At 43.9% G+C, this 23,322-nt stretch overlaps 1 protein-coding gene across 5 annotated transcripts in view; it reads right to left on the bottom strand.

Moving 5' to 3' along the window:
• Positions 1 to 3,357: 3,357 nt before the first annotated feature.
• LOC144098523 (MFS-type transporter SLC18B1-like) overlaps positions 3,358 to 23,322 on the bottom strand; it is a 45,001-nt gene continuing 25,036 nt past the window's right edge. For 3 of the 5 annotated variants that reach the window (XM_077631231.1, XM_077631230.1, XM_077631232.1), the window contains exons 2-14: positions 18,360 to 18,694; positions 17,230 to 17,325; positions 16,638 to 16,711; positions 16,408 to 16,555; positions 16,117 to 16,185; positions 15,748 to 15,850; positions 14,923 to 15,080; positions 13,140 to 13,238; positions 10,916 to 11,004; positions 6,938 to 7,033; positions 6,758 to 6,832; positions 5,570 to 5,663; positions 3,358 to 3,515 (exon numbers count right to left, since the gene is read on the bottom strand). In XM_077631231.1, the coding sequence (XP_077487357.1) occupies positions 3,411 to 3,515; positions 5,570 to 5,663; positions 6,758 to 6,832; positions 6,938 to 7,033; positions 10,916 to 11,004; positions 13,140 to 13,238; positions 14,923 to 15,080; positions 15,748 to 15,850; positions 16,117 to 16,185; positions 16,408 to 16,555; positions 16,638 to 16,711; positions 17,230 to 17,325; positions 18,360 to 18,641 (1,488 nt within the window). In that variant the 5' untranslated portion in view covers positions 18,642 to 18,694 and the 3' untranslated portion in view covers positions 3,358 to 3,410. Of the gene's footprint in view, positions 3,516 to 5,569; positions 5,664 to 6,757; positions 6,833 to 6,937; positions 7,034 to 10,915; positions 11,005 to 13,139; positions 13,239 to 14,922; positions 15,088 to 15,747; positions 15,851 to 16,116; positions 16,186 to 16,407; positions 16,556 to 16,637; positions 16,712 to 17,229; positions 17,326 to 18,359; positions 18,695 to 23,322 lie in introns of all 5 variants that reach the window. The other 2 variants (XM_077631229.1, XM_077631227.1) reach the window with 1 other exon arrangement.

The raw sequence follows: 23,322 nt of genomic DNA, 5'->3' as shown, positions 1-23,322 counted from the left end.
ATTAATTGATCCAGCTATACTAAAATTAGGACTGTTCATCGCCATGCAGCAATGTGCTCAGTTTCAAGCGGAGATTTTTGTGTAGTTGTGTGGGTATCAGTGGAACGTTGCTATACATTGTAAAGTGCAAGACTTGTAGATGAGGCCTATTTTATTATGTTACCGATTGCACTGCGCTGGGCAAATGTCTCGCGAAAAAGAAATATTGACCGGTGGTTCCAAGAGAAGCTTTCCTTGCGAGCAACTTCTGGTCGAAGTGCGCATGCGCACTTGTCGAGTATTCGCTACATTACTTCTTAAAGATGTGATTTTGAATCACTTTATTCAGGGGGATCCCCCGAGGGGAGCTCGAATCGATTAAGGGAGCAATTAATCCTTAGAATTCATCTGTGCCCAGCCACACTGATACAAGTGGACGCAAATGAGCTGGGATATGCGAATATTTAGGAAATTCGATTATCGAATCGAGTGCCCTCCTATTCTACTCGTCGAACGAATAAAATAGTGTGCGCTCAAAATTATTAGAAATGAATCGAATACGTTCTCAAGTTTTCGAATAGTCTTTGAATAACTGGCAGCAGATTCGTACAGCGTACGCTGAAATTGTCTTCAAAGACAGTTCCAAAAACGGAACCCCCTGTAACGGCAAACAGCATGCTGCTGAGATCAGCCTGCGCCACTAACCTCCACCTAATGGAGGTCAGTGTTCTGCGCGGGAAGGAGGTTTGAGCTTCGCGATGTGGTCCATTAATGTGACGGCGTTAATAATGACATTGAACTGAAGGCCACTGCATGTACAAGTGTAGATAAGCGGTGTACACAGTCGACTAGAAGCGGCTGTTTTAAATCAATAAGAGTTCTGCGAAATCGGTAAATTTTCTCAAGCAGCCTAAGATTGTTCCTGTTATAAAGAGGCAACAGACAATGTACCTTTCAGAAAAAAAAAATTCTGCTGCAATGTAACCGCACACGTGGACTTTGCATAGGGCTGCAGCCTCAGCGTTCAAGGCTCCCCGGAATGCAGACGTCTATTGGGTTAGTTTTCGGATGCCATGTTTCTGCCTAGTATTCGCTTATTTCCGTGCACGAAACAGCAGTGCACACATTTCAGTTGTGACATTTATTTTCTCTTTTTGGCTGCTTAAACGACAACACTGTGGCTGTGTGATTTCTTTAGAACGAAAAACTGAAGTTAAAAAATCATCTGCCAGAACTTGACTCACTTTACTACTCTCCCAATGATCTCTCTACTCAGTATAAGAAGAAATAAACTTGGCGCTTTCCGACCCCCCCCCCAAAAAAAAAATGTTTTAATAAATTTGTTTGCAGGATCGAATTTTATTGCAACCTCTCCTGCCAAGAGTGCAGGTGATTGCACTTGCGGAAGTGTTCATGAAGTGGTCGTAAACAAAAGCCGCAATTAAGAGACCACAGTAATGACCCGTCATTACCTATTTACATGTGCTGTGAAGAATATTAAGCCTCAAGTAGCCTTTAGTCAAAAAAAAAAATTATGAAAACAAAAGCCTTCACTATAAATGGTTAAATTGGCTCTTAAAGCGGAGAAAAGTAGCTTTCAGCGCGAAGCAACAGCTTCAGTATCCCCCTCTCGAACCATATGCGCCTCTTGTTCGATTCGCGGTGAACCTTACTTACAAATGAAGAGCCGGTTTAACGGTTTGTCCAAGCTCCATCTAAGTGTGACACAAACTGTACGTGCTTAATTTTGTGCTGCACAGCCCCACAAGAGTTTGAAAAGTCGTCACTTGGATGAAAAAGTTAAGCAGTCTTATGAAGACGTGAGGGTTAGGAAGAACCACTTGAAACACTGCCCGTTACATTTGTCCGTGCTGCAGTCGGTAGCGTGTACTGAAGTCAAAAGCCAGCGCCAAGCAGCGCCGGGATATGGCGCCGATGTTCAAGGATTAAAATCACTTTCTTGGTTAAAGCAAAAAGTGTTCCAATTAAACTTCCTTGATAGGATCGCGCCAAATAATCCTGATTTACTTACCGTCTTTGATTATTTTGCTGGCATCATTTTACTATTCAAGTTACGAATAAATATACATAAAAAAGCCCTTTTCTTTAATTTTTTAACTTTAGTCGTATTTCCTAAATGATTTATGTCTTTTGCTTTCGAAAACATTTTTATCGCTTACTGTACCTACTGGAGTATACTGATGTGAAGAATTGTGTAAAAAGAAATATTTCTGTGAAAACATTTTGAAATCCTATCAGTTTGAGCTCATTTCTGTATTTTTATTGACATAAAAATAAACGAAATTTGTGGGAGGTTATTATATCTGGAGGTGCAATGCCTCTCAATTAGCTGAGAAAATCTTTATAGCGATGCGTAAGAATGTTCATTTTCATATTTGTTTTTGCTGCACAGTGTTACTACAAACTGCGTACTTAAAATGGCAAACACGGCGCGAAAAAAAAAAAGCTTTCCTTTAAAACCAAGCCAGGAGAGCCTTTAACAATGACTCGAGAGACAATGATTTCTTTTCAAGCAATCTGAGAAAGTACGTGTCACAGTCTGGATAATTTGACGTGGAAGTGCCTAGCACTTAAAAAACAATACGAAACTACACGTTCGATTGTGTAGTTTTCAGCGGCTGTCTCTGTCGATGCTGCTCAGCTGTGGCCTTCCGTGTATCTAGTTTGCGCATCGACGCACTGTTGTTCCTTATAGGAAAGCTTGCCGGTATATTCGAGAAAAGAAAAAGCCAATCTGATGCTTTGAGCACAAAACGGCAGGAAACATGTGGCTCTGAATTATGGAATCACGGTGTGTTTCTTTTTTGTTTTAGGATTGTTTACAGCTGTGTTTGAGAGTAATTTGACAGGCAGACGCAGGTACTTGACCGATGACGTGTGCTTCGAGCTCGGCGAAGCGGAGGAAAATATCGCTGGCCGTATCCACACTATACGACTGTTGTGTGGGAATCGAACATTCAGTGCCAATTGAAATGAGCAGTCAATGCAAGTAATAATAGTTATTTTGAAACATAAGTGGGTTAATCTATAGTAATTCGAAACGGCAGCTGCTTTTGTGTATTCTGCTGTTAGTATTACTGAAAGAATGGCGAAACTTCAGAATTTATGCTAAACGCGAACACACCAACTGCCATCGCCACCAGTAAGGGCCTGCTTTTAAGCACAAGGTTGGTGAGAGGAAGAAACTAGCTTTAGAAAGGCATTACAGTCACATATAAAATTTGACAGAGAAGTGCAGAAGGCTTAGTGGCATGTGCGCCAGTAGCACATAATAAGACCTTCATGCAACACTTTCTTCTGAGATTTTACAAAATAAACTTATTGCACAGTGCTGCTGTGCTACGCAGTGCCACTCGCTGTACAAAAAAGTGATATTTATTACCGACACAAAATGAAGACTGCTGACACATTTATGACTTCCGGGAAGAAATGGATCGCTCCTGCAGAGCCACATCGGCACTTCTAGTCCGTTGAATGTACATCAGGTAGATCCAGTGCAGAAGTGTTATGGGGGTCTGAAACAGAAATAACAAGTAATCTTGATGTAACTGCAGCAATACCGCATTCACAAGGCTCCTCATATTTAAGAGCTTTGCTTGATTGCCAGCGCACAAACGCACACGAACGGTCACGAAAGCAGCACCAGTCATGGCAAACCAACTACCACATCTAACACAAAAACAGCGGACCTATCACGTGGTGCTGTCCTTACGTATGAAAAGGTGTTCATTTAGCCTTTGAACTAACATATAATTGTTAATGGCAACGACTACTTATGACTTTCAGGTGCCGAAGCAATGCTGTGGCTGTGATTACACGCCATAGTAGTGGAAACCTTATTAAATTTTAATCCGAAAGCACTATTCCGACGGGTAAACCCTGAGTAAAGTCTCGTGAGGTTTGTGGGTCTGTGCCAAGTGAAACAAATCAATAAAACAAGTCACAAATAACCGATATTAAGATGCGAACCTGCTGCGGCGCGAACAGACCAGCTTCGCTGGCCACAGCACGAGAGCATTATGCTGTCGCCGCAGCCAATCGCGCCTCGTGTTAAACTGCAGCACACCATCGCTCTGTGCATTGCACATCGTCATCTTCATCAACTAATGCTACTATCAAACGAATATTCGCGCTTTGAGCTATGTGGCTGTAGTGACAGATAGATGTGCGCTGCATGTGTTGGCGTGGACAACGCTGTGACAGAAACACGGAACTGGAGCACACTGAACTGGAATACGCATTGGCGCTGAGCACATTGCTGCCGAACCGCGGCACTGGAGTATAGGCCGCCGGTGTACGTTGGTTTAATTGGCACTGACGATGAAAAAGTTGAAGACGCGCGTAACTAGCTTCCTGGGTCAGTGGGCACCTCAATCGCGCTTTCAGATACGTGGCGGTGGTGTCCACCTGCAAAAACTGTTATTTTGCACAGTATTTCGTGCTCAGAAATGGTAAAACGCCAGCACTGCGCTGACACCGAAGACTTCTTGACGTAGCCTTTGAAAATGTGAAATACAAGCTTTTTTACATGTGGCACTTCGCTTTCAGCAAAATGCGGTCGAAGCTGAGGTCGAAGCGGCGAGCTTGTGCTCAGTACCCGAACTGTCAAGCACTGAGCGACTGCAATGACTTACATAATAGGTAATTGTAAAGTTGCGATCTATATTGCTATGTGACTTGAATAAAAGTCAAATAAGTATTGCGAACTATTCATGAGAAAAATAAACAAGCCCAAATTGCACAGCGGACTGCGTGGTGCATAATGTATGATGTCTAATCAGCATGCAATCAAGGATATAAAAAAATTTAGGCTTAATAATGACATGTATAATTTTTCCGGATGTCGGGGCTTCCGATGCCCAGATGCTGACACAACTATGTTCGTTCCATTTTCCATTCAAGCCACATCTGCGCTTGTGCAAACATGGATGCGTTACTTCATGCAGCCGAGAGCTTTTGCGCAGTATTTTATTAAGCATGGCAGTGAGTTTAGGATGACGTAAAGGTGACAAACGGCAATGCAGTGCACGGTGCCATCTGTCGCTGAGTTCGCGTGCACTGATTGTCGACGAACTACGGGGAAAGATCGCCGAAAGTTCGCGTCGCCTCCGCTTTATCTGCGGCATGTGTCACCTGGGGGTTAAATAAAAAGGCAGCTATGGCGTCGTCTCGTCCAGAAAAGGACAACGCCCCGAGCGCGAGTACTTCATATCGTGTTGGGAATAAACTGTATTTTCTTATTTTGGTTCGGTTTGGTTTATGGGGTTCAAGGTCCCAATACGACTCAGGCTATGAGGGATGCCGTAGTGAAGGGCTCCGGAAACTGCCACTTGACAGGGTGGCAGGGTGGGCGCGCTGCCTATCCAGTGTGCGGAACGCACTCAACGTTACAGACGCCAAGCCGTGTCTACTTGCCCGATTCACCACTGCTTTCATTCTCTAACCGGGTTCAGCAGTAGTTAAATTGCAGCTAATTTGTTTTTCAGTAAGGAGCCATATGAAACATCAAAACGTTGATGTATACCAGTACTACTGCGCAATACCTGCAGGTGTGAAAGTACTCTCTTACCCAAAACAGAAGGATGCCGAAGAGGAACATGGAGCCGGGTCTGTAGCTGAACTTTAATACGAGGTATCCCGCGATTGGAGGCGTCGTAATAGCTCTGAAACGATAAAAAGCAGACCTGTTCTTTCCCGTTCATAGAACGTATGCGATTTGCTGTTGCTGCTGGCTCGCTATAAATCTCCTTTTGCTGTGCTCAGTCCCGCTCTTCTTGGTGAGAATAATAAGAACATTTTGCCACCAGAACTCCTGAAGTCTTCTCATTCACGACAAAAAATACTCATAACTGTTGATAGTACAGAGAAATTTGTGATGCATGATGAGTTATTTTCCAAAGCGGATCGTACACTAATGGTCTTAATACGGACCAAAGAGCATACCTTTACTATAAATGCTCATATTGCCGCGAATATACTACGCGACAATATTACAAAGGCTTTCGTGTTCAAACCAAAAAACTAACAAATTCGACACACAAGACTGATTGAATTTCAATAATTCCGATTGTGGCGTTGTGCCTACCGTAAACTGTGTTGGTGTGTTATTTGAAAAGTTATATGCTACGGAATGCTCATATCAATTTTTCACCTTTAAATTCTCACGTGTTTCTTGCACGTTTCTTAACATCATCTTTTCCCAAAATGTTAACATTTTTACATATAATTCCTTGTTTCTATCATGTACATGATAGAGTCATCTGCCGTGTGGTACAGCACTAACTCGAATCTTACCAAACATTACAATTTTTATTACATTGCATGGAGGTGCTCAAGTTCGTTCTTTCATTTTTTAAATAAACTTTGTGCTGTACAGGTTAACAGATGTATTGTGTAAATATGTGTGATATCTTAAGCCATAATTATGCAAGCTTGCTGTATATTGCCACGTACACGGGGACGCAGACCCCATCACTCTTTGAAGTTAAAGTTGAAAACTACTATTGCGTCTCTTTTTTTTAGTTTACGCGCACCAAATATAAGCATAACCATGGGCCATGAGGTTATTGATAATCAAATAGGAGAGACATTAAAAGGCCAAGCCCTTTTCCTATTACGGTCTTGATCTGCTGCGTTCCATGCTGACTTTGAAATTGCGTAGGTTGATATACCAGAAATAGTTCTCAGTCTGTTATTCTTTGCGCTCTAGTAAATGTTAAAACTCGCCAAATAAAAACTACAGGGTCATCATACTCACCCAATAACCAGGAAAGTCACTACGACAGTTGACACGAAACCTGTGGTCCGGATGTCGTCCGGGTAGCCCCGCTTACTGTGGAAAGAAACCGGTGATTTATGAGCGTTAATTGTTATCTTTGTTTTTCTGCAGTTACGAGCAGATGATTTGGATCTTATGGAGTAGTAAGCTTTCACTTACGCTGCATGGCTCAGTGCCAGCGAGAAACTGCAGATAAACTGTGCTGCCATTCCAACTCCAGTGAAAGTCTGTGAGACGTATACCATCCAGAGCTGCCTTTGAAAAACAAGCAAAAAGAAAAGATCATAACGCTCTGCTACAATTTTCTTATGCCCTCTCTACAAAAAAAAAAAATGGCGCCTCCTTCACCTGGCCCCCTTTAACTCACGTAATATACAAGACCAATTTCCGGATGACGATACACGCCTTGTGCGCAGGTGATTAGCTTGCGTGAACTGACTATAATGCCGCGAATGTTTGCAGTGTTGGTTCATTCTTCAAATCTGCTGCCACGCCGCTTTGTCGCTTTATTTGTGACGCAAGACGCGACCAGATTTATCTCGATTGATCGCATCCAGGCAGAGCTCACCGTACGTTGTTCCAGATTATTCTAGTAACTTTGCAGGCTTTATCTCGAAAGTTCGCTATGAGCTTTAAATTGAGCACGGCCGACAGCGGCGGGCATTCTATTCGACGACCGCCGAGCACGCTTGTCGCTTCGCCGCCACCGAGTGATTCAGTCCATTGTGGGCGCCAAGTCAGCCCGAATAAAGAGTTTTGTTTAGACACCATTTTCTCAGCCTCTCTGCTCTCCGGACTGCAGTCACCACTTCGTGACAATACTACGAGCTTTCTATTATGGTACTAAGCATTAGGTCATTATACGCCTCGACACGCTGGTCATTGCAGAAACCAAGGTGGCGAGAATCCGTTGTGTTCATGCCGTCTTAGCATGCCTTGGACAATAGTAAAAGTTAGAAAATCGAGAGAAGCTAACAGTCCGTCATATCGTGAAAATAACGAAGTGAGTCTACTCGTCGGAAAGAAAAAAGAAACATTGAGCCTTTGCGCTTATATTAACGTGAGGCTGACCGCTGTATGCATGGTAGATGAAGGCCAGAAATCTTATAGATTCCACTAAGACGTGCTTTGGGATGCATCAGGACATGAGTAACTGTTACTGCTACGTGTTCTGTGCAGGCGTTCCCAGTTGTTCATATGTCAGGTAATACGTTTTCAGGCGTGGCGTGAAACTGGACTGACGCTGCGAATTACAGATTGGTTACACTGTGTTCCCGGTGTGACGAAGCACCATGATACATGAATATACATGATCTTTTGGTCATTCGGCCAAACGATTATGTATATTCCATCGATTGCTAAAAGGATCTGTTTGCAAAGCCATTGTCAGCAAAGCTTGCAAGCACATTTTCTTTGTAATATAAATATGTTTTATTTTCCTAGCCTCTGTTTATAAGTTTCCCTCACTGACATCTTTCGATAGTTACAACTAAAATGTCATCTGCGATCTGTGCATCTCCTTATACATGTGCGCCGACCGCCTGAGAGAATAGTGTTTTTTATGAGAATTCGCACATACAGCAACGGTCACTATTTTCTTATAACCGCGTTACATAACTCGGTCCTGTGGTGCTTAATCACTGAATTTATTCGTTGATTTATTTTGTTGATTTCAAGCCACGTTACTTGTTTACAATCGCCCGTAAAAGAGTTGCGGCACGAGCTGCTTGGCTTATAGCTTGAATCATGGCAAATATTTATTTATTTATTTATTTATTTATTTATTTATTTATTTATTTATTTATTTATTTGAAATACTGCCAGTCTCTAGCTGAGACCTTATCAGGTGGGCATAACACGTATCACAGCAGAGGATAACATTTCTAAAAGCGGCTGTGCGAAAGACAGCTATAAATTAGACAGTTCATATCACAGAAAAAAAAAAACTCAAAAGAAGTTGACAGATTTGCTCAAGTAACTGAAGAAAAAACAAGCTCGTTCGAAAACATGAACATTAACATGGGCACAACAAACATGAACATTAACATGGGCACTACACGTCGTGTACTCCTTAAAATAGACAAAAATACAGAAAAATCTTTCTAACCACTCCTCTAGTTTTAAAACACGGCTTCTAGTTCGGTTCAAACATTTGAAAATGAATCGGCATTAGTTATGAATTCGTCTAGACGGTTCCGTTCTCTTGTTACTAGCGGGAAGAAAAAATTTTTGAAGGTGTCACTGTGATAAGGATATTCGGTTAGCGTATACGCGTGCTGGTTTTTTAATGCACGTTTTAGTGACAGTGAAATCTACTTTGATGAATCGATCTTAAAACTGTTATTAAGGAGTTGATAAAGAAATTTTAGTCGCGCGCGCTTTGCCCTTGTTGACAGCGTTTCAAGCCTGGAGATTTCAGCTAGTTGTGTTGGTGAGTCGTTTTTTTTTGTATCTGTTGTGAATAAACCTCACTGCTTTACGTTGAATTCTTTCAAGTCGCGAAATATTGGTTACAGACTGAGGAAACCAAACAGTGTTAGCATATTCTAGTACGGGCCTAACAAACGTTTTATAAGCTAAAAGTTTAGTTTGTGTTGGCGCAAGACGGAGACACCTTTTAAGAAAGAACAGTTTTCGTAATGCAATTGAAGTAATGTTGACAATGTGTTTGCCCCATCTAAGACCGTTAGTTAATGTAACTCCTAAGTATTTGTGTTCATTGACGAAGGCCAGTGGAGTACCATTGATTTTGTACAAGAAATTTGATGGTTGCTTTTTTCTAGTTACTGCAATTGCTACAGATTTCACTTTGTTAATTGACATTTGCCAATCACTACCCCAGTCCGAAAGTTTTTGCAATGATCTGTTAAGTATGGCATGATCTTGATGGCTTCTGATTTCTCCGTAAATTATGCAATCGTCTGCAAAGAGTTTGATGCTACAGGTAATGTCGGTGGTAATGTCATTAATAAATATAAGAAACAGCAGTGGCCCAAGGACAGACCCTTGAGGAACTCCCGATGTGACTGGCACCGCTTCAGATTGAATGTTGTTATACAAAACGAGTTGGGAACGTTGCCACAAGAAATCTTCAATCCAAGCCAAAAGTTACCCATCACCGATGTAACCCCGTAGTTTTACGATTAGTTTGGAATGGCATACGCAGTCGGAGGCTTTAGCAAAGTCGAGTTATATGATGTCAGCTTGGCTGTTTTTGTCAATACTTAAAGCTAGGTCATGCACAACTTCTGTTAATTGAGTAACTGTTGATAAGCCGCGGCGAAATCCATGCTGATGAGGCGACAATAAGTTATTGCACTCTAGAAACTCTGTTAGGTGCTTTGAAATTATATGTTCTAGTATTTTACATGCGGTACTAGTGAGTGATATCGGCCTGAAGTTGGAAACCTAAGAAGTATTGCCTGATGTATGGATCGGCAGAAGATTGAAAACACCAGCGTCAGTAATGCTAAGGGGACCAATTTCCGAACCACTGCATAATTCTGCTCTGGGTATAACACAGTTGTCTAGAGTAAAAACTGAACGAAAGTAATTATTATAAGCATTTGCTTTTTTAATCTTTTCTTCAACTGGCAAGTGTGAAGTATTATTTCTGTTGGTGCTAAAATGTTTCCAGAACCGTCGCGGATTATTCGTGAGGAAATTAGGAAGTGTAACCTGAAAGTAGCGTTGTTTTGCCATTTTTGCTTTTTGCTTAAAGTCTGAAGTAGCATATATATATCAGAAGAACGATGGTTAAGGGCTAGTTGGTTCATAATCTAGATGAATTATGAAAGACCGCGAAACCGATATTAGTCGGATTCACTGAATAACGGGTGCAACAAGCGATACAGCCGACTTTTCCGAGGTCATTTGTGGTGCATGTCAATGCCGTGTTTATTCTTTTCGTTCTGTATTGTCCTCACGGCGTTTTTTTCCGCGGTCCAGATGTTCATTCTAAAGCCTTCTAAGCAAAAGTAACTCTAAATGTTGGCGGATCACAAGATCGCAAGGATTTATTGTGAAAGGCAGCACAATGACACTGGTTTCTTGTGGTAATCAGTTTTCTTTACAATGACTATCGAAAAGTCTGTTTTTTTCTTCTTCGCCGAGGATGTGAGAATGAAATCTACTTACGGATCTTGTTGAACAAAGGGTGCAGGTCCAAGTATCAGGTAGGCGAAGACTGTCATCAGCTGCCCAGCAAAAGCAAAAAATGCCGCCATCTGCACACAAAAAAAAATGGAGCCATTTGTCAGAACATTACATAGCACAGATGTGATTTGAGACATTTTAAAGGGTTTCTTTAAGCTTTGTCCTTGTCCTTTCACGAAACATTGTTTCTTATATGACTGAAAAGTGCATCGAACCGGACTTTTCAAGAAGACTTCAATAAAGAACCCTTACGATGTCGTGAATGGTTTATGGACTTGTACAATCATGCACATAATCTTTTCTGTAGGTGCCTGTTGCCTGCAACTATGCTCTCGCTGTTTAGTCCCTGAATACACTGTCTCAGTATAAGTGCTTGGGGACGAACCTAACTTCCACTCTATCTTTTGATGTCCATGTGGACAATGCACCATCATCGGCTTTGGTTTTCCCCGTCAGTCTTCGCGTTCTTCTAGCAACTACAGTAATCTGATTGCCTATAAAGAGCCTGTTGAGTTTAAAATAGAATAAGGTTCTTTAATTTGGAGCTCTTGTTATCAAACTCTAGCCGCCTCGAGTCTCTACAGAATAAAGCAGTCTGTTGCATCCTATTAAGTTATAACCGAACACCTAATGTGTCTGAATCAGGCGAAGTTCATCACTTTTTGTCTGGCTAAGAAACACAATATTAAAAATATAACATTTTAGTGCGATAGTGTTAAAGGCTGTGTTGTCCAGGAAATCCGGTGCCGGTATTTGCCGGCGTCGGTGTTATGCGCGAAAAATCACGAGCATGACTCTGGCAGGTGGTCCCCAAAGGGCAACCTAGGAAGCAGGTGGGCCACCTAGGTCACGTGGCCTTGCGGCGTCATCACAACCTGCCCACCGGACAGTGAGCACACTGCCCATCGTGACAGGTAGCAGCTAAATTAATCATTGGTTGATCGGGAAGAGCAACCCATGGGTCGCAAAAACCCCACTGCTGGGAGCACCTGCTATCGCAGGGCAGTAGAGGATCGCTAAAACGCTGCGCCACTGCGCCAGAAGGAGTATGAGGACTCCCAGATATTTATGAATATAAAGTTGAGAATGACCATCTGCTTATGTGGGAATTAATTACGCTGTCGCGTCATAGCCTTAAGGCGGAGCTTTATTGTCCCGTCCAATTTTTTTACAATATACTTTATAAAATTCCTCACCAAAAGCGTGTGTATTGTTTGCGCCCTAACAATATTTCCAGAATAACTCATAACTCTTTCAAAGATTACCGTTATTTGTAACTATTCGATCATGGAAACATTACTCTTGTTACCATAAATAACCCTGAGAAATTTCGCTCTGCGGTCACTGACCTTCTTAAGTTTCCTTTTTGTGATTTTCGCGCTCTGTTCTTACTGTTATGTTGTCTGTGGCGCACAACCTTCTTGTCGTTGTTCTTACGATATTTCTTACATTTGCGTGCTAAAATTCGTGTGGTGGTTGCTGATGTTCCTACGCCGTTTCCTCTGTTTGGTATAATCCTCCTTAAGTAATGCCCTTTGAGCCTCTAACAGTGTAATAAATTATGTTTATGATACTGATTACAGTCTGATCATAACCATTTGTTTTCCCCTTTTGCATTACTTATAAAGTTTTTTTATCGTTGTCGTTGTCATTTTCGTTATCGGCGGTCAATAGAAATTCTGTTTTGAAGGGCATTAAAGGTAGTCTGTGTTCTCTGTAGTAACCTTTTCAAGCACATCTCACCATACACGTCTATTGCTTTCTAGTTATAAGGTATTTTCTGATTATATACAACGTCAGGCGTCCAAAAAACAAAATTAAAGACAATGTTGTTACCGTAGAAAAGCTATGACGCTTCAGGAGCGCTCCTCTAGCCTGTCAACTAGTGAGATGGCAAAGTAGTTGTGCGAAAAGAACTCACAGAGCATAAAACACGCGATGAGAGCAGTTTTTCATACGCTCGTCCCGTGTCTGCCCTTTTCGCGCAAGTTTATCATGTCTGATGAATTACACCAAGTAGCCCAACAACATCTGAGATGGGCCGTGTGCATGTTCAGTGGGCCCGGAGCACAACTTGACCGTGGTACACGTACCACGGCGCCAATTCTTTGCTTGTTTGAACTAAACCTCACTACATTAATTTCTTATTTTAGGCTGTAGCCTGCAATAAAGCTTATGCTTGATTTTTTTCTTAAAGTTCTCTCACCTTGACGTAACAAAAGACTCCCGCGAATGCCGCGCCAACGGTGTAACTTGCAAACTGTACCATGTACAGTACTCCAAGTCGGGTGCTGCTGAGCTTGAACTGAAATAAAAAAAATGAGCAGTCTTCACGTTACAGGAATAGCAGATAGATGATATTAAAGCTTCGTTGAAGTTTTCAAGCTAGAGGATGTTCATATAGCGCGTGCATATCCATGAATACCATTTGTCGCGAGTAGTGGTACCATTTGACGCTCCGTATGCTTGTATGCACTTGTTTTGTATGTAAGGCGTTAAGTTTTTTCTCGCTGTATGAAGCAAGCAGCTCTACTTCACTTTAATTTGTCCCGCCCATATTTTTTTATATTGTATACGTAGTTGTTTTGAAGTGTACTGGGTGAAGCTCCTGCCAGGCGCCTGTAGTCTGTATCCTCTGTCTTCACTGGCAGGACGAGAAACACACTGAGCCTGCATTTCGGTACCAAAGTAAAAGTACCCAATGTGCCTTCACGACTTCAAGGCTTCCTTGCATTCTTTATTTTGCTTACTAAGCATTACTTTGTTTACTAATACACAAACCCGCTCGTGTCTAATTCGTGTGTAATTATAATTTTCGTGAGAAATACCAGAATAACCTAGTTACAGCGTTACAGGCTTCTGCATCGCAACATCTGAATGTAAACAGACCTGCTTAGTGCGTGAGTGGGCTACTAAATGAGGAAAAGTTTTTTTAATCAGAAGTGAGCCTTAATAGGAAAAAGTTGGAAAAAAAGGCGCCTTAAAAAGGCGCGTTTTTAGGCTATGTTACTGGTAAACGTGCTGTAGTGTTGTTTCCTCTAACCGAGTCTATATTGTTGAATGTATAAGTTTTATTTGTGAAGTCAAACTATTCCTAGAAGCTGGCATGAGCTCTGCTGAGGCCAAGAAATACCTTCTCGGAAGTCTATAAACGAATGGGTTTAGAGTGTGCACGAAGATTTCATAACTGCATGCAATGAAACACTTATCAAATAGTACTTAATCTGCGTTCTTGTCTGAGAAAAGTGCAAAATGGAGGGAGTAGCTTTCATGCACAATGGATATAATTCAGTTACCTCATTTGTGAAATTGAAGTGTTTTCTGCGTAATGCTTAGCCACAGCAAACTGTAGATATATATCTACTGCTGGTGTACTTAAATGACAGCGAATTCGGCCAGCAGGAAGAGTCACGCGTAGCATTAAGTAAATTTGAAAACACTATCTCGTATTGAGGTTTCAGCATCTGTGTCTGAAGAAATCACTTTTGAGGTAAATTTGTTCGGGCAATCAAACAAGAAAGGACATTTTCAGTGGAAGGGAAGATGAGGTACGAGAGAAAAAATGGAAATGAATCTAAATGATACTGCTTTGTATAGGGGGTTGCTGTTCGTATTAATAACAAGCTACCACTCCTTTAGATAGGGTTAAACCAACAAGGTCATGCGGCCTGGTAAGTGCATTATTGATGACAACAAGCTCCAAAATGCGCGAATGGTTAACGAAGCATATAACTTCGTTTTATTCCGTGGCTCGAGTTCACACTTGCGTAGATGAAAATTGCAATCCCATGCTCTCAAGTGTGACAGGGAAATCAGGATGACCATTCCCGGGTCATGGGAACTTTTATCCAAGCTATTACATAAGTGGACACGACCGCTGTAATGCGGAAGGAAGAATGGGACTGGTCTTGATCCAGGATCAGTGCTACGTACAATTAAAAAAAAAAGGCCGGATTGCTCTCAGGATGCTCTGCTTGCGCGAAACACACCTGTCTCAAATACGGCTCCAGAGTAGGCTCGTTAAAGCCCATAATGACCCACGAGAGCATCAGGGTGACCATGTTGACCATGAAAAGCGGGTCCCACAGCAACCGGTATAACTTTTTCTGCGAGCCCGGTGCCTGCATCAGAGCCTCCTCAGTTGGAGCTGGAACGAGAAGGGGACGTCAACTAATTAAATTGATATTGCATACCTGAGTGTGAATGAAACTATCGTCGTGCACAACTCAGGAACAAAGCGTCAAATGTCACTCAAAGGAAGCCCTCCAACGAAAGAAGTCGACCTATTGTTGTGACGTCACAGTGAACCCTCTCGCACCTGCAACTTCCGCCAGCAGCTGCACTATAGCTTATGCAGAGAGGCTGACCGCGACTTCATGGCAATAATTGTCTGCGGGACCTTATGTTAAGGGTAGCTTGAGGTACTTAGCGCTGAAGTTTGCTTTTTTCATTGGTAAGAAAGTATCGCGCTTTCACACGCGGTCGACTTCTCGCAGCGTGTAGAAGGTACATCACAGCGAAAAAATGTTATATGAAGACACACTGAAACACTCTTATTGACACATAATATACACAGGCAATATTAAAAGCTGTAGGAAAGTGCTTTTTTGTAAATGAGCTCACTGCGTTCAAGATACATCGCAATAGAGTATTAGATCATAGTGAGATATCGTGAATACCCTGCAGTTTATTGGTAAATGACGGGAGCTTTACTTTGCGCCTGAAGGAACGAAAGGTGCGCATGCATCTGCACTTCGGTCAAGATTTTCGTGCAAAAACAATCGGTGCGAAACGTAATTTAGAAAACTACCTGCCTTCGGGATGCTTGTTCGGGACCTTCTTGTGCATGATGATCCAGGGAATTGACAGGGTGATTATGGTGCCCAAGACGAAAAACGGTAGAGGGTATTGCCATAACTGTGCACAAAAGAGATATACTAATTACGTACTGAGTTTTTATATCTGCACGCGACCCACCAGGTTGAGATATAGCTGTAGCACACAATATTTTATCAGACTTCCATCTTTTCGACTGTTTTTTTTTTGTGCATGCTTAAAACGCACCTCCTTCTACAATTTTAAGAGCGACACTATATTCAATAGTCCAATTTAAATGTTATTCTAGAACTATGCGAATTTTCATGAACCGGGGTTGACATATTTCGTACAGAAGGGGTACCTACGTCGATAAGGGCTCCACCAAGCACAGAGCCAGCCATGTTTCCGCATCCAAACATAAATTCCATGATGGCCTGAAATATAAAATGAATGTCAGTTCTACTTAAAGTAGTCTTCAGGCAAAGCATGCGAATAGTTGAAAAATTAACCACGATAACCTGGAATGCTCTTTTGGCTTTATGTATGCAAAAATAAGAAAAGGCAGGCATGCGTACGTATTGCATTCAGTACTCCAACACACAACGTAGCACACGACTTGTAGCACTGCCAGGCTGTTCGCCAAGCACATGACTCACGATAATAACGCCGCTGCTTTGGTGCAACTCTGAGGTAACGACTGAGTACGCTGAGACTAGGTAAACTGTCTGCACGAAGCCACCGAAGATGACCGCCACCAACGAGAGAGCAAGGAAGACCGTCCCTCCTGGTGACCAGTAAAGTGCCCTGCAGAGAATAAACAACCCTTCTGAGGCACGCTCTTTAGATATAGCGCATTTATTAACGATAGGCGCGCCAGAGAACTTACCCAAACATGACATTATACAGGAAGAAGCCGATTTGGCCACAGAGGTAGCATTTAAGTGGGGTCGAAAGAACCATCTGCAATCACCGAAAACAAGTTATCACCCTAAGTGAAAGAGCTTATGCGCCAGAACCTTCTTCAAATGTCAGCGACAAGGATGCCTAATGTTTTGATTTCACTCGTGTGTGTTTCCACCGCGGCATTTTAAAAGCGCTTATACAGCGTTTCCTGCCACTCATATGCGCATGCTTTTTTAGGCTTAATTGTATTTGACACCATTGCAAGTAGTCAGTGCAAGCGCGTGACAGCTACGACGTCGCTCATCAATACTTCGACATGAGAGCTCATAACTTCTACGCCAGCAGACTAGAAATATGAAGTAGCCGATAGGCCCAGAGCGGTGCATCCAAATGGCATTAGGCTGGGCTAGATAAGGGCAACGAGGATGACTACTGAAGTATTGCGTATCTGAATCATGGGATGTCGATGGCTTGTAACAGTTTCTCGGAAAGTGCGCCGAGGCCGCTTTTAGAAATCTGAAACGTAATAAGAAGCGATAAAGAGGGATGAAAATAATAAAAAGCGGGATACTTACGAGTCTTTCGGTGGATATAGATCCAAGAAGCATTGTGAGCTTGAACGTGGAGAATACAAAGCCGTACTGCCATGCTTCGAGACCAGCTTTTGTCGCCTGTAGTGGAGCAGAAACTTCTTCAGCCACAGCATTGCAGTTCCCATAAATAGATGTTGAAAAGATTTTCGCAGATACAACCAAAGTTCCGATGCCTGGTTTCAATCGAAAAGGCTCTGGCCATCGCATCATTTTAAATGGCAGTGAGTGAGTGACGGTATCAAGAAGCTAGCACCACCGCAACCGTCACAAGGTCACTATTCTTTTGGTGTTTAGACTAACAGCAAAGGAGTCAAACCCGCAAAATCTTATCAGAACCTACAGTGTTGCAACGCAAGTAAGAGCCTAATTTATTTATCACCTACAAAAAAAAAATAATGACTGCGCTCGCTATCTCTGAAAGTCGCGAAGCAGTAAGAGCAAATGTAACCATCACTTTTTTAATTTCAATATTTTTCACCTCATCCTCAATACCTCTCATCAAAGCATGGTTCAGGTGTCCACCTATTGTCAGACTGCTGCCGCGCCTTTTCTTAGAACTGCTTATAACACTTACACAGACATACAGAAAGCGGCCGAGAGGCGTTTATTGTTTTTGTAGACGTTTCACGACCCCGCGTTCCACATCATGACTAAGACGCGAGGCACGAGGATTCGCTCACGAGATGGTCGCCTGATCTCCTGGAAAAGCTTCGCGTGGCCGTCGGCGGAAGGTGTTCTGTAAGCAGCTCTCAATGTAATATCTTCAAGGCTCGACTGAGCGGCAGTGCGCAATGCGTGAACATAGCCTTCACTTTTCAGAATAAGAGGCCGGCAACCTTAAAGGTGACCAATATAACAGTTCCTAAATGATTAACTATGTAATAAGGCACGAAAGTGAAGTACGCAAGCGTTGCAAAGTAAACGAAAGAACATATGGTGTCAAGCAGTACACATACGGCATCTGGGTTGAGTCCTGCTTGTAAAATAAGCATCTCACGCATGACGAATTTAAAAAAGTGAAGCCGAATTGCATACCAAAGCACACCAGCCAAGATGCTAGTTGGCCAAGCTTCCTTAAACGAAATCATCGTCCTCAAATTAAATGCACTCACCAGTCGCGGATAGTACGGCTGCATGAGGGAGAACGCCGCGGACACCCAAAAGTGGGTGTGTATGAGGGGCACGAGCCATATGTACTGCCTCAGCCTGTCCAGCAGGCTTGGGTTCCGCACGCGCTTCTCAGCGCCGCCGAGCGCACTTTTCCCGTCGGCACCGAGGCCGCCTTCACCGGACGGGTCTTCGCTGGGCGACGACGGCACCCCGCGGTGGTGGTCGCCCTGAATGCCGCTCGAGGAAGTGTCGGCGTTCGCTTGCGCTGGCACCGACGTTCCCATGGTGAGCCGGAGCCTGCCGAGGTCAGCGTTCCACCCGGCGCCCTACCATTGTTCTGGCGAAATAGAAAAAAATGGAAATTAATTGGGCAACATAGCACATGATTAGAAGCATTTCTTAACATAACAACATCCCGCAGATGGGTGGCAAATTACTGGAAAAGTCCTGGCAGATTTTACCTTCCAGCGAGGTGATAGGCAAAACCGTGCCAGCCAATGAGAGCGGTTTCGGCAAATGACAAACTGATTAAGTTTTTGCGGAACTGCACTGCTCTTCGCATTTGATCTCATCGGTCTAACACTTTAACGGAGTGACTAATTAAGGAGGCGTGTATCACATGCAAATGTAATATACAATTTGTTTCATTTTGACTGCGCTCATTTAAGCATCTTAATCGTGTAGCCAGTTTCTCGCTACGGCGTAATGGTAATATTTTGCTGCTCCTCGCTTGCTGTGAGGGTTACTTTGCAGCACTGCAGTGACGGCAGCCATCCACATTCTAAACCATAACTCTCGCGGCCTTGTCACTGCGAAGCTGATAACACCTTCTCTGGGACGCCAGTGATGCCAAACTTATGTGCATGTTCTTCACCATTTAGAAAAAAAAATAGCAAGCAGAACACGCTTTCAAGAGGTTCAGCACCTTGCTGCAAGCAATAGACCACAGAGATAGGCAGTGTCCGGATAAAATCACGAGCCCCCTTTAAATATGTTTCACTCACCTTTATTTGGAAAATTCCACTTTCAGTTTCCTTGCAAGCTATACAGAGGATTCTTAAGGTGGTAACGGAAGTTTTATGGGAGACAATGGAGCACTTGATAAAGTAGGCTCTGAAGCCACACGTAGCAGACTGCAATTGTTGGCAACCTCTGCAGTGTGCTTGGAGTCATTTTAGTCTGGGGGATCTTCCATTGTTTTTTGCCCCATTGTGGGAAGTTCTAGACACAGATGTTTTCCGGAGACCGGGCAACAGATGGAGTGAATAAATGGAGTTGTGCACAGAGAAGAGCGTGATATCACTTACGAAAAACAAATTTCAACCGCCAAGGCATAGGCAAGGCAGCAGCTGCTGTACACTCATGCACGCCAATCTAGCACTCCCTCGTGCTTTTCAAAGACCTTTCTTTATTCAGGACAAATTGAGCGCATGGCGTAGCAGAAACCCGCTTTGAGCTATTTCAATAGAGCGTCGCTGCTTGGGCTTAAAGCCGTCGAATTGAGAAGCTTTGGTCCGTTTTGAAATGTTAAAGGCAGAATTCAAACCCTCCCTATTTTTTTCTTTTTCCATGCAAGACATAAAGAAACCTCCGGGAGTGTTAAGCTAGTGCAAATTGTTTTTTTTTTCTTTCCGCCTAGTCATAAGAAACTTTTCTATTTGCGAACCCATCTCGCGGCCTGAGAGGCGCCAAGTGTTGGTGCGGCTTTCTCCGCCATCATTTGTCCTGTACACTTTTCTAACGCTTCTTGTCTTGCAGAAAGCTGTTGCACAATAACTCTCCAGTCCCCCGCAGCCCACGTGATTTAAGCGCGTGGGTACAAAATCTTGCATCATTGGAGCTTGCTATGGAAGCAGCCGACACCGTCTTGGCACCGAAGCGCTTCATAAAGCTTAGAGCCTTTGAAAGCTTAGACCCAAAACTCCAGTCTTACCCGGTTCTTGACGTAAAAGGCGCGAAGAAAATGACACAAAACGGAAGAAATAATAACGGGATGTCTTGTGCAGTTATCCTTGTTAGGATCCTGCACAACTCGCCCAGTAGTCAACAATTTTCCCTCATCTCCTCCAGATTTGGTAGTGAACTGTGGCCAGTGTTCACTGTGTCTTGGTGATGCACAGCCATGGCTGCACAAACGAGATTAGATATCCTGCGTACCTGTTACAATAGCAGCTGCTCTAGTTCGCGTAACCTTCTCTTTTCAAGACTAAACGCAACATTGCTGTTCGGGCTGCCAGTTCAAACTACGCAATTTTGTGCATTAAACGGTGTATCAAGGCGTTTGCGGTGCTTAAAGGACAGTGTTGATGTTTGCACTGGTACAGCCAGACCCATTGGTGGGGATATTGATGTGGTGTCCTTGAAGTTATCTTTTCAATGTATACGACACGTCCCGCGCACACCACGGCCTTTCGAAAAGTGAGGACATTTTACACGAAATACAGGACTCGGCAAACCACCGTAGCTTGCGAGCGCACGTATACCCGGCGTCATAATTTAGTGAACTTGATTTTGGAGAAAAATATTAAATTACTTTCATTCGGGATTCACAGGCGAAACTTTAATAGTACGTTGTGTAATTCGCAGGCTCAGAATTAAGCTCAATATATCTATTCCAGGCTGAGTTGAAGATGATATTTTTCTCCTTAATATGGTGTTCAAAAGCACATACAGTCGCACCAACAACGGTAGCTGCCAGAAGTATGAAGTTGGCTACTGTTGCTCGAATAAGATTTGAAGCTCCAGAAAAGCGCGCGAAGAGACGAGACTGAACGCAGTGCGGGGCCTTTGAGCAGCCCTCTCAATTGAGAAAGAGGGCTGGTGGTGGTACAGCTATTGCTGTCACTTCTGTTACGTGGGAAGGAGCTGGGGGAGGGGGGGGAAGAGGGGTGTTCCGTGACGTTTGGCACCCCTATTCAAAATCGTCAATAAATAATGTGACATTCCGTGTGTGCTACGAGGATCCACGTTCGACGGCGCGGCGTAGACGGAGACCCGTGACAGCGGCATCATCAATTACCCAGCCATGCTCTTTGAGTGACGACCAGAAAAACCGGACCCGCCGCCGCCCCGGGGAAACAGGCTTTATCCTCCCCAATTTCCGGTTACATTCCAGGACAAGGGAGCTGTCAGCGGGCCAGAGCGCGCCGTACCACAGCCGACGCTATGCGATACCGCGAAGACGACATTCTTTCCCTCCCCCCCCCCCCCCCCTTTGTCGTGGGCTATCGCCGGGAAGGCACCCACAGCTTCCCAGAAGGGCCGCGACGGACACCTGTCATGGCGGACAGGCAGTACTCGCCAAGAATGTGGAAAGACAGGCGCTAGTGAATTAGCTCCGAAGAGAGAGCCTGTGTATACTCTCACTTGAGAGAGAGTGGTGGCGTTTTTGTTGTTTATTTAGTTTGTATTGTTAACAGACTCTGGGTTCGAGGCTAAGCCCAACCCAAAGGGGTGGTCCCCATCTCGCATGTTATTTTGGATTGGAGAATTGATGCTTTGGGCGGGCCACTGGAAATGACCGCCCTTAGTCCTTTGTTAATCAAGTGCTTAAAAGCGCATGTAAACGGATGCAGTCCAGTCTGAGCTGGGGCTCCATGCTTAGCATGTAATGTGATGCTACTTAGGCACTAACCTGCCCGGTCGATGAGTAAAGAAGTGCAAAGTTTGTTCTGTTGTAAAATTATGCTCTCCTGTCATCATCTACAAGCTCGCCTCCTGTTCATCTTCCAAGCCGAACGACACTAGAGGAAGGGTTTGTGAACCATCCTCGAAGAAAAGGACGACTATTGAAATTCTACTGCAAGCACGCTCAGGACGACATCGTTTGCCAAGAGGGCCTTCAGCGCCGAAGCCCGTCAGCGTGCAGCTTCTGCCAGCAACCGCTCGAGCCCAACTCCGGAGCCACTCCATCGCCCCCATGAAGTCGTCGGCACGTAAGCTCGGACGCCCCAGCCTCTGATGTATAATCTTAATCATGTGTAATTATTGAATATACCTGTTTGTTTAAACTGAGCCATACGGTGTCTCTTTGCCTCTCCGTCCCGTGTGGACCTGCGCATTATGGGGGTCATCACACTGGTGTCAGAAGTGGGGTCTCAAAAGCAAATGTCCTCTGAATGCTGTGACATTCATGACTTCAAAATTGTAATCAAAAGGGAATCACGGGACTGATTGTGGGACTTTTACCCCCATTTGAGAGGCTTGAGGCACTGGAGGGCTTGAAAAAAAAATGACTGTATCTGAGGGAGCTCCCACTCCACAGCCGTCGCTCGGATAAAGCATGCTGGCATTAGGAAGCGTCATTCCGACGTTTACGGGAGATAAGACAGGGGTTCCAATCTGCGATTTCTTTTCCATGCTAGAAGAGATTGGGAAAATGGGGGGATGGTCCGATGCTCAAATGCTGGGAATGGCGAGGTGTAAGATGGCAGGAGCTGCTCATGATTTTGCATGGCGAGACGAAAAAGTAAAATCCACAAAATCATTTGCGGAATTTAAGAAGCTCGCGTTTGAGCATTTTGACACTGAACCACGTCACGTGCGAGTACAGAGGTTCCGTGACGCCGGACAGATGGTAGGGGAGGACGTGCGAACGTTTGCGTCGCGGCTTCAGCGCTTAGCGCGCGATACGTTAACCAGGGAGGAGGAAGGAGACCAGCTTAAGAAGAAATACGCGGAGGATATACTTAAAGAGGAAATGACCGCTTTGTTCGTGGCTGGTCTGCAAGACCCCGTGCGCCGGTTCGTGCTCTCGCGCAAGCCGAGCAATTTCGACCAAGCCGTGGAGGCCGCATTGGATGAGGAACAAAATGAGGCGTTAACGACAGCCGCAGCGAGAGTACGCGTCATAGAGAGAGCGGTGCTCAACCCTGAGGTTGCTCTCTTGACAGAGCGGTTAGATCGCTTAGAACAGCTGCTATCTCAGCAGGTAGAATGCCAGGTTGAAGCGCGCGCTCAACAGCG

The sequence above is a fragment of the Amblyomma americanum genome, chromosome 7 (genome assembly GCF_052857255.1).
Source record: "Amblyomma americanum isolate KBUSLIRL-KWMA chromosome 7, ASM5285725v1, whole genome shotgun sequence".
Lineage (NCBI taxonomy): Eukaryota > Metazoa > Arthropoda > Arachnida > Ixodida > Ixodidae > Amblyomma > Amblyomma americanum.
This window is presented reverse-complemented; position numbering and strand designations above follow the sequence as displayed.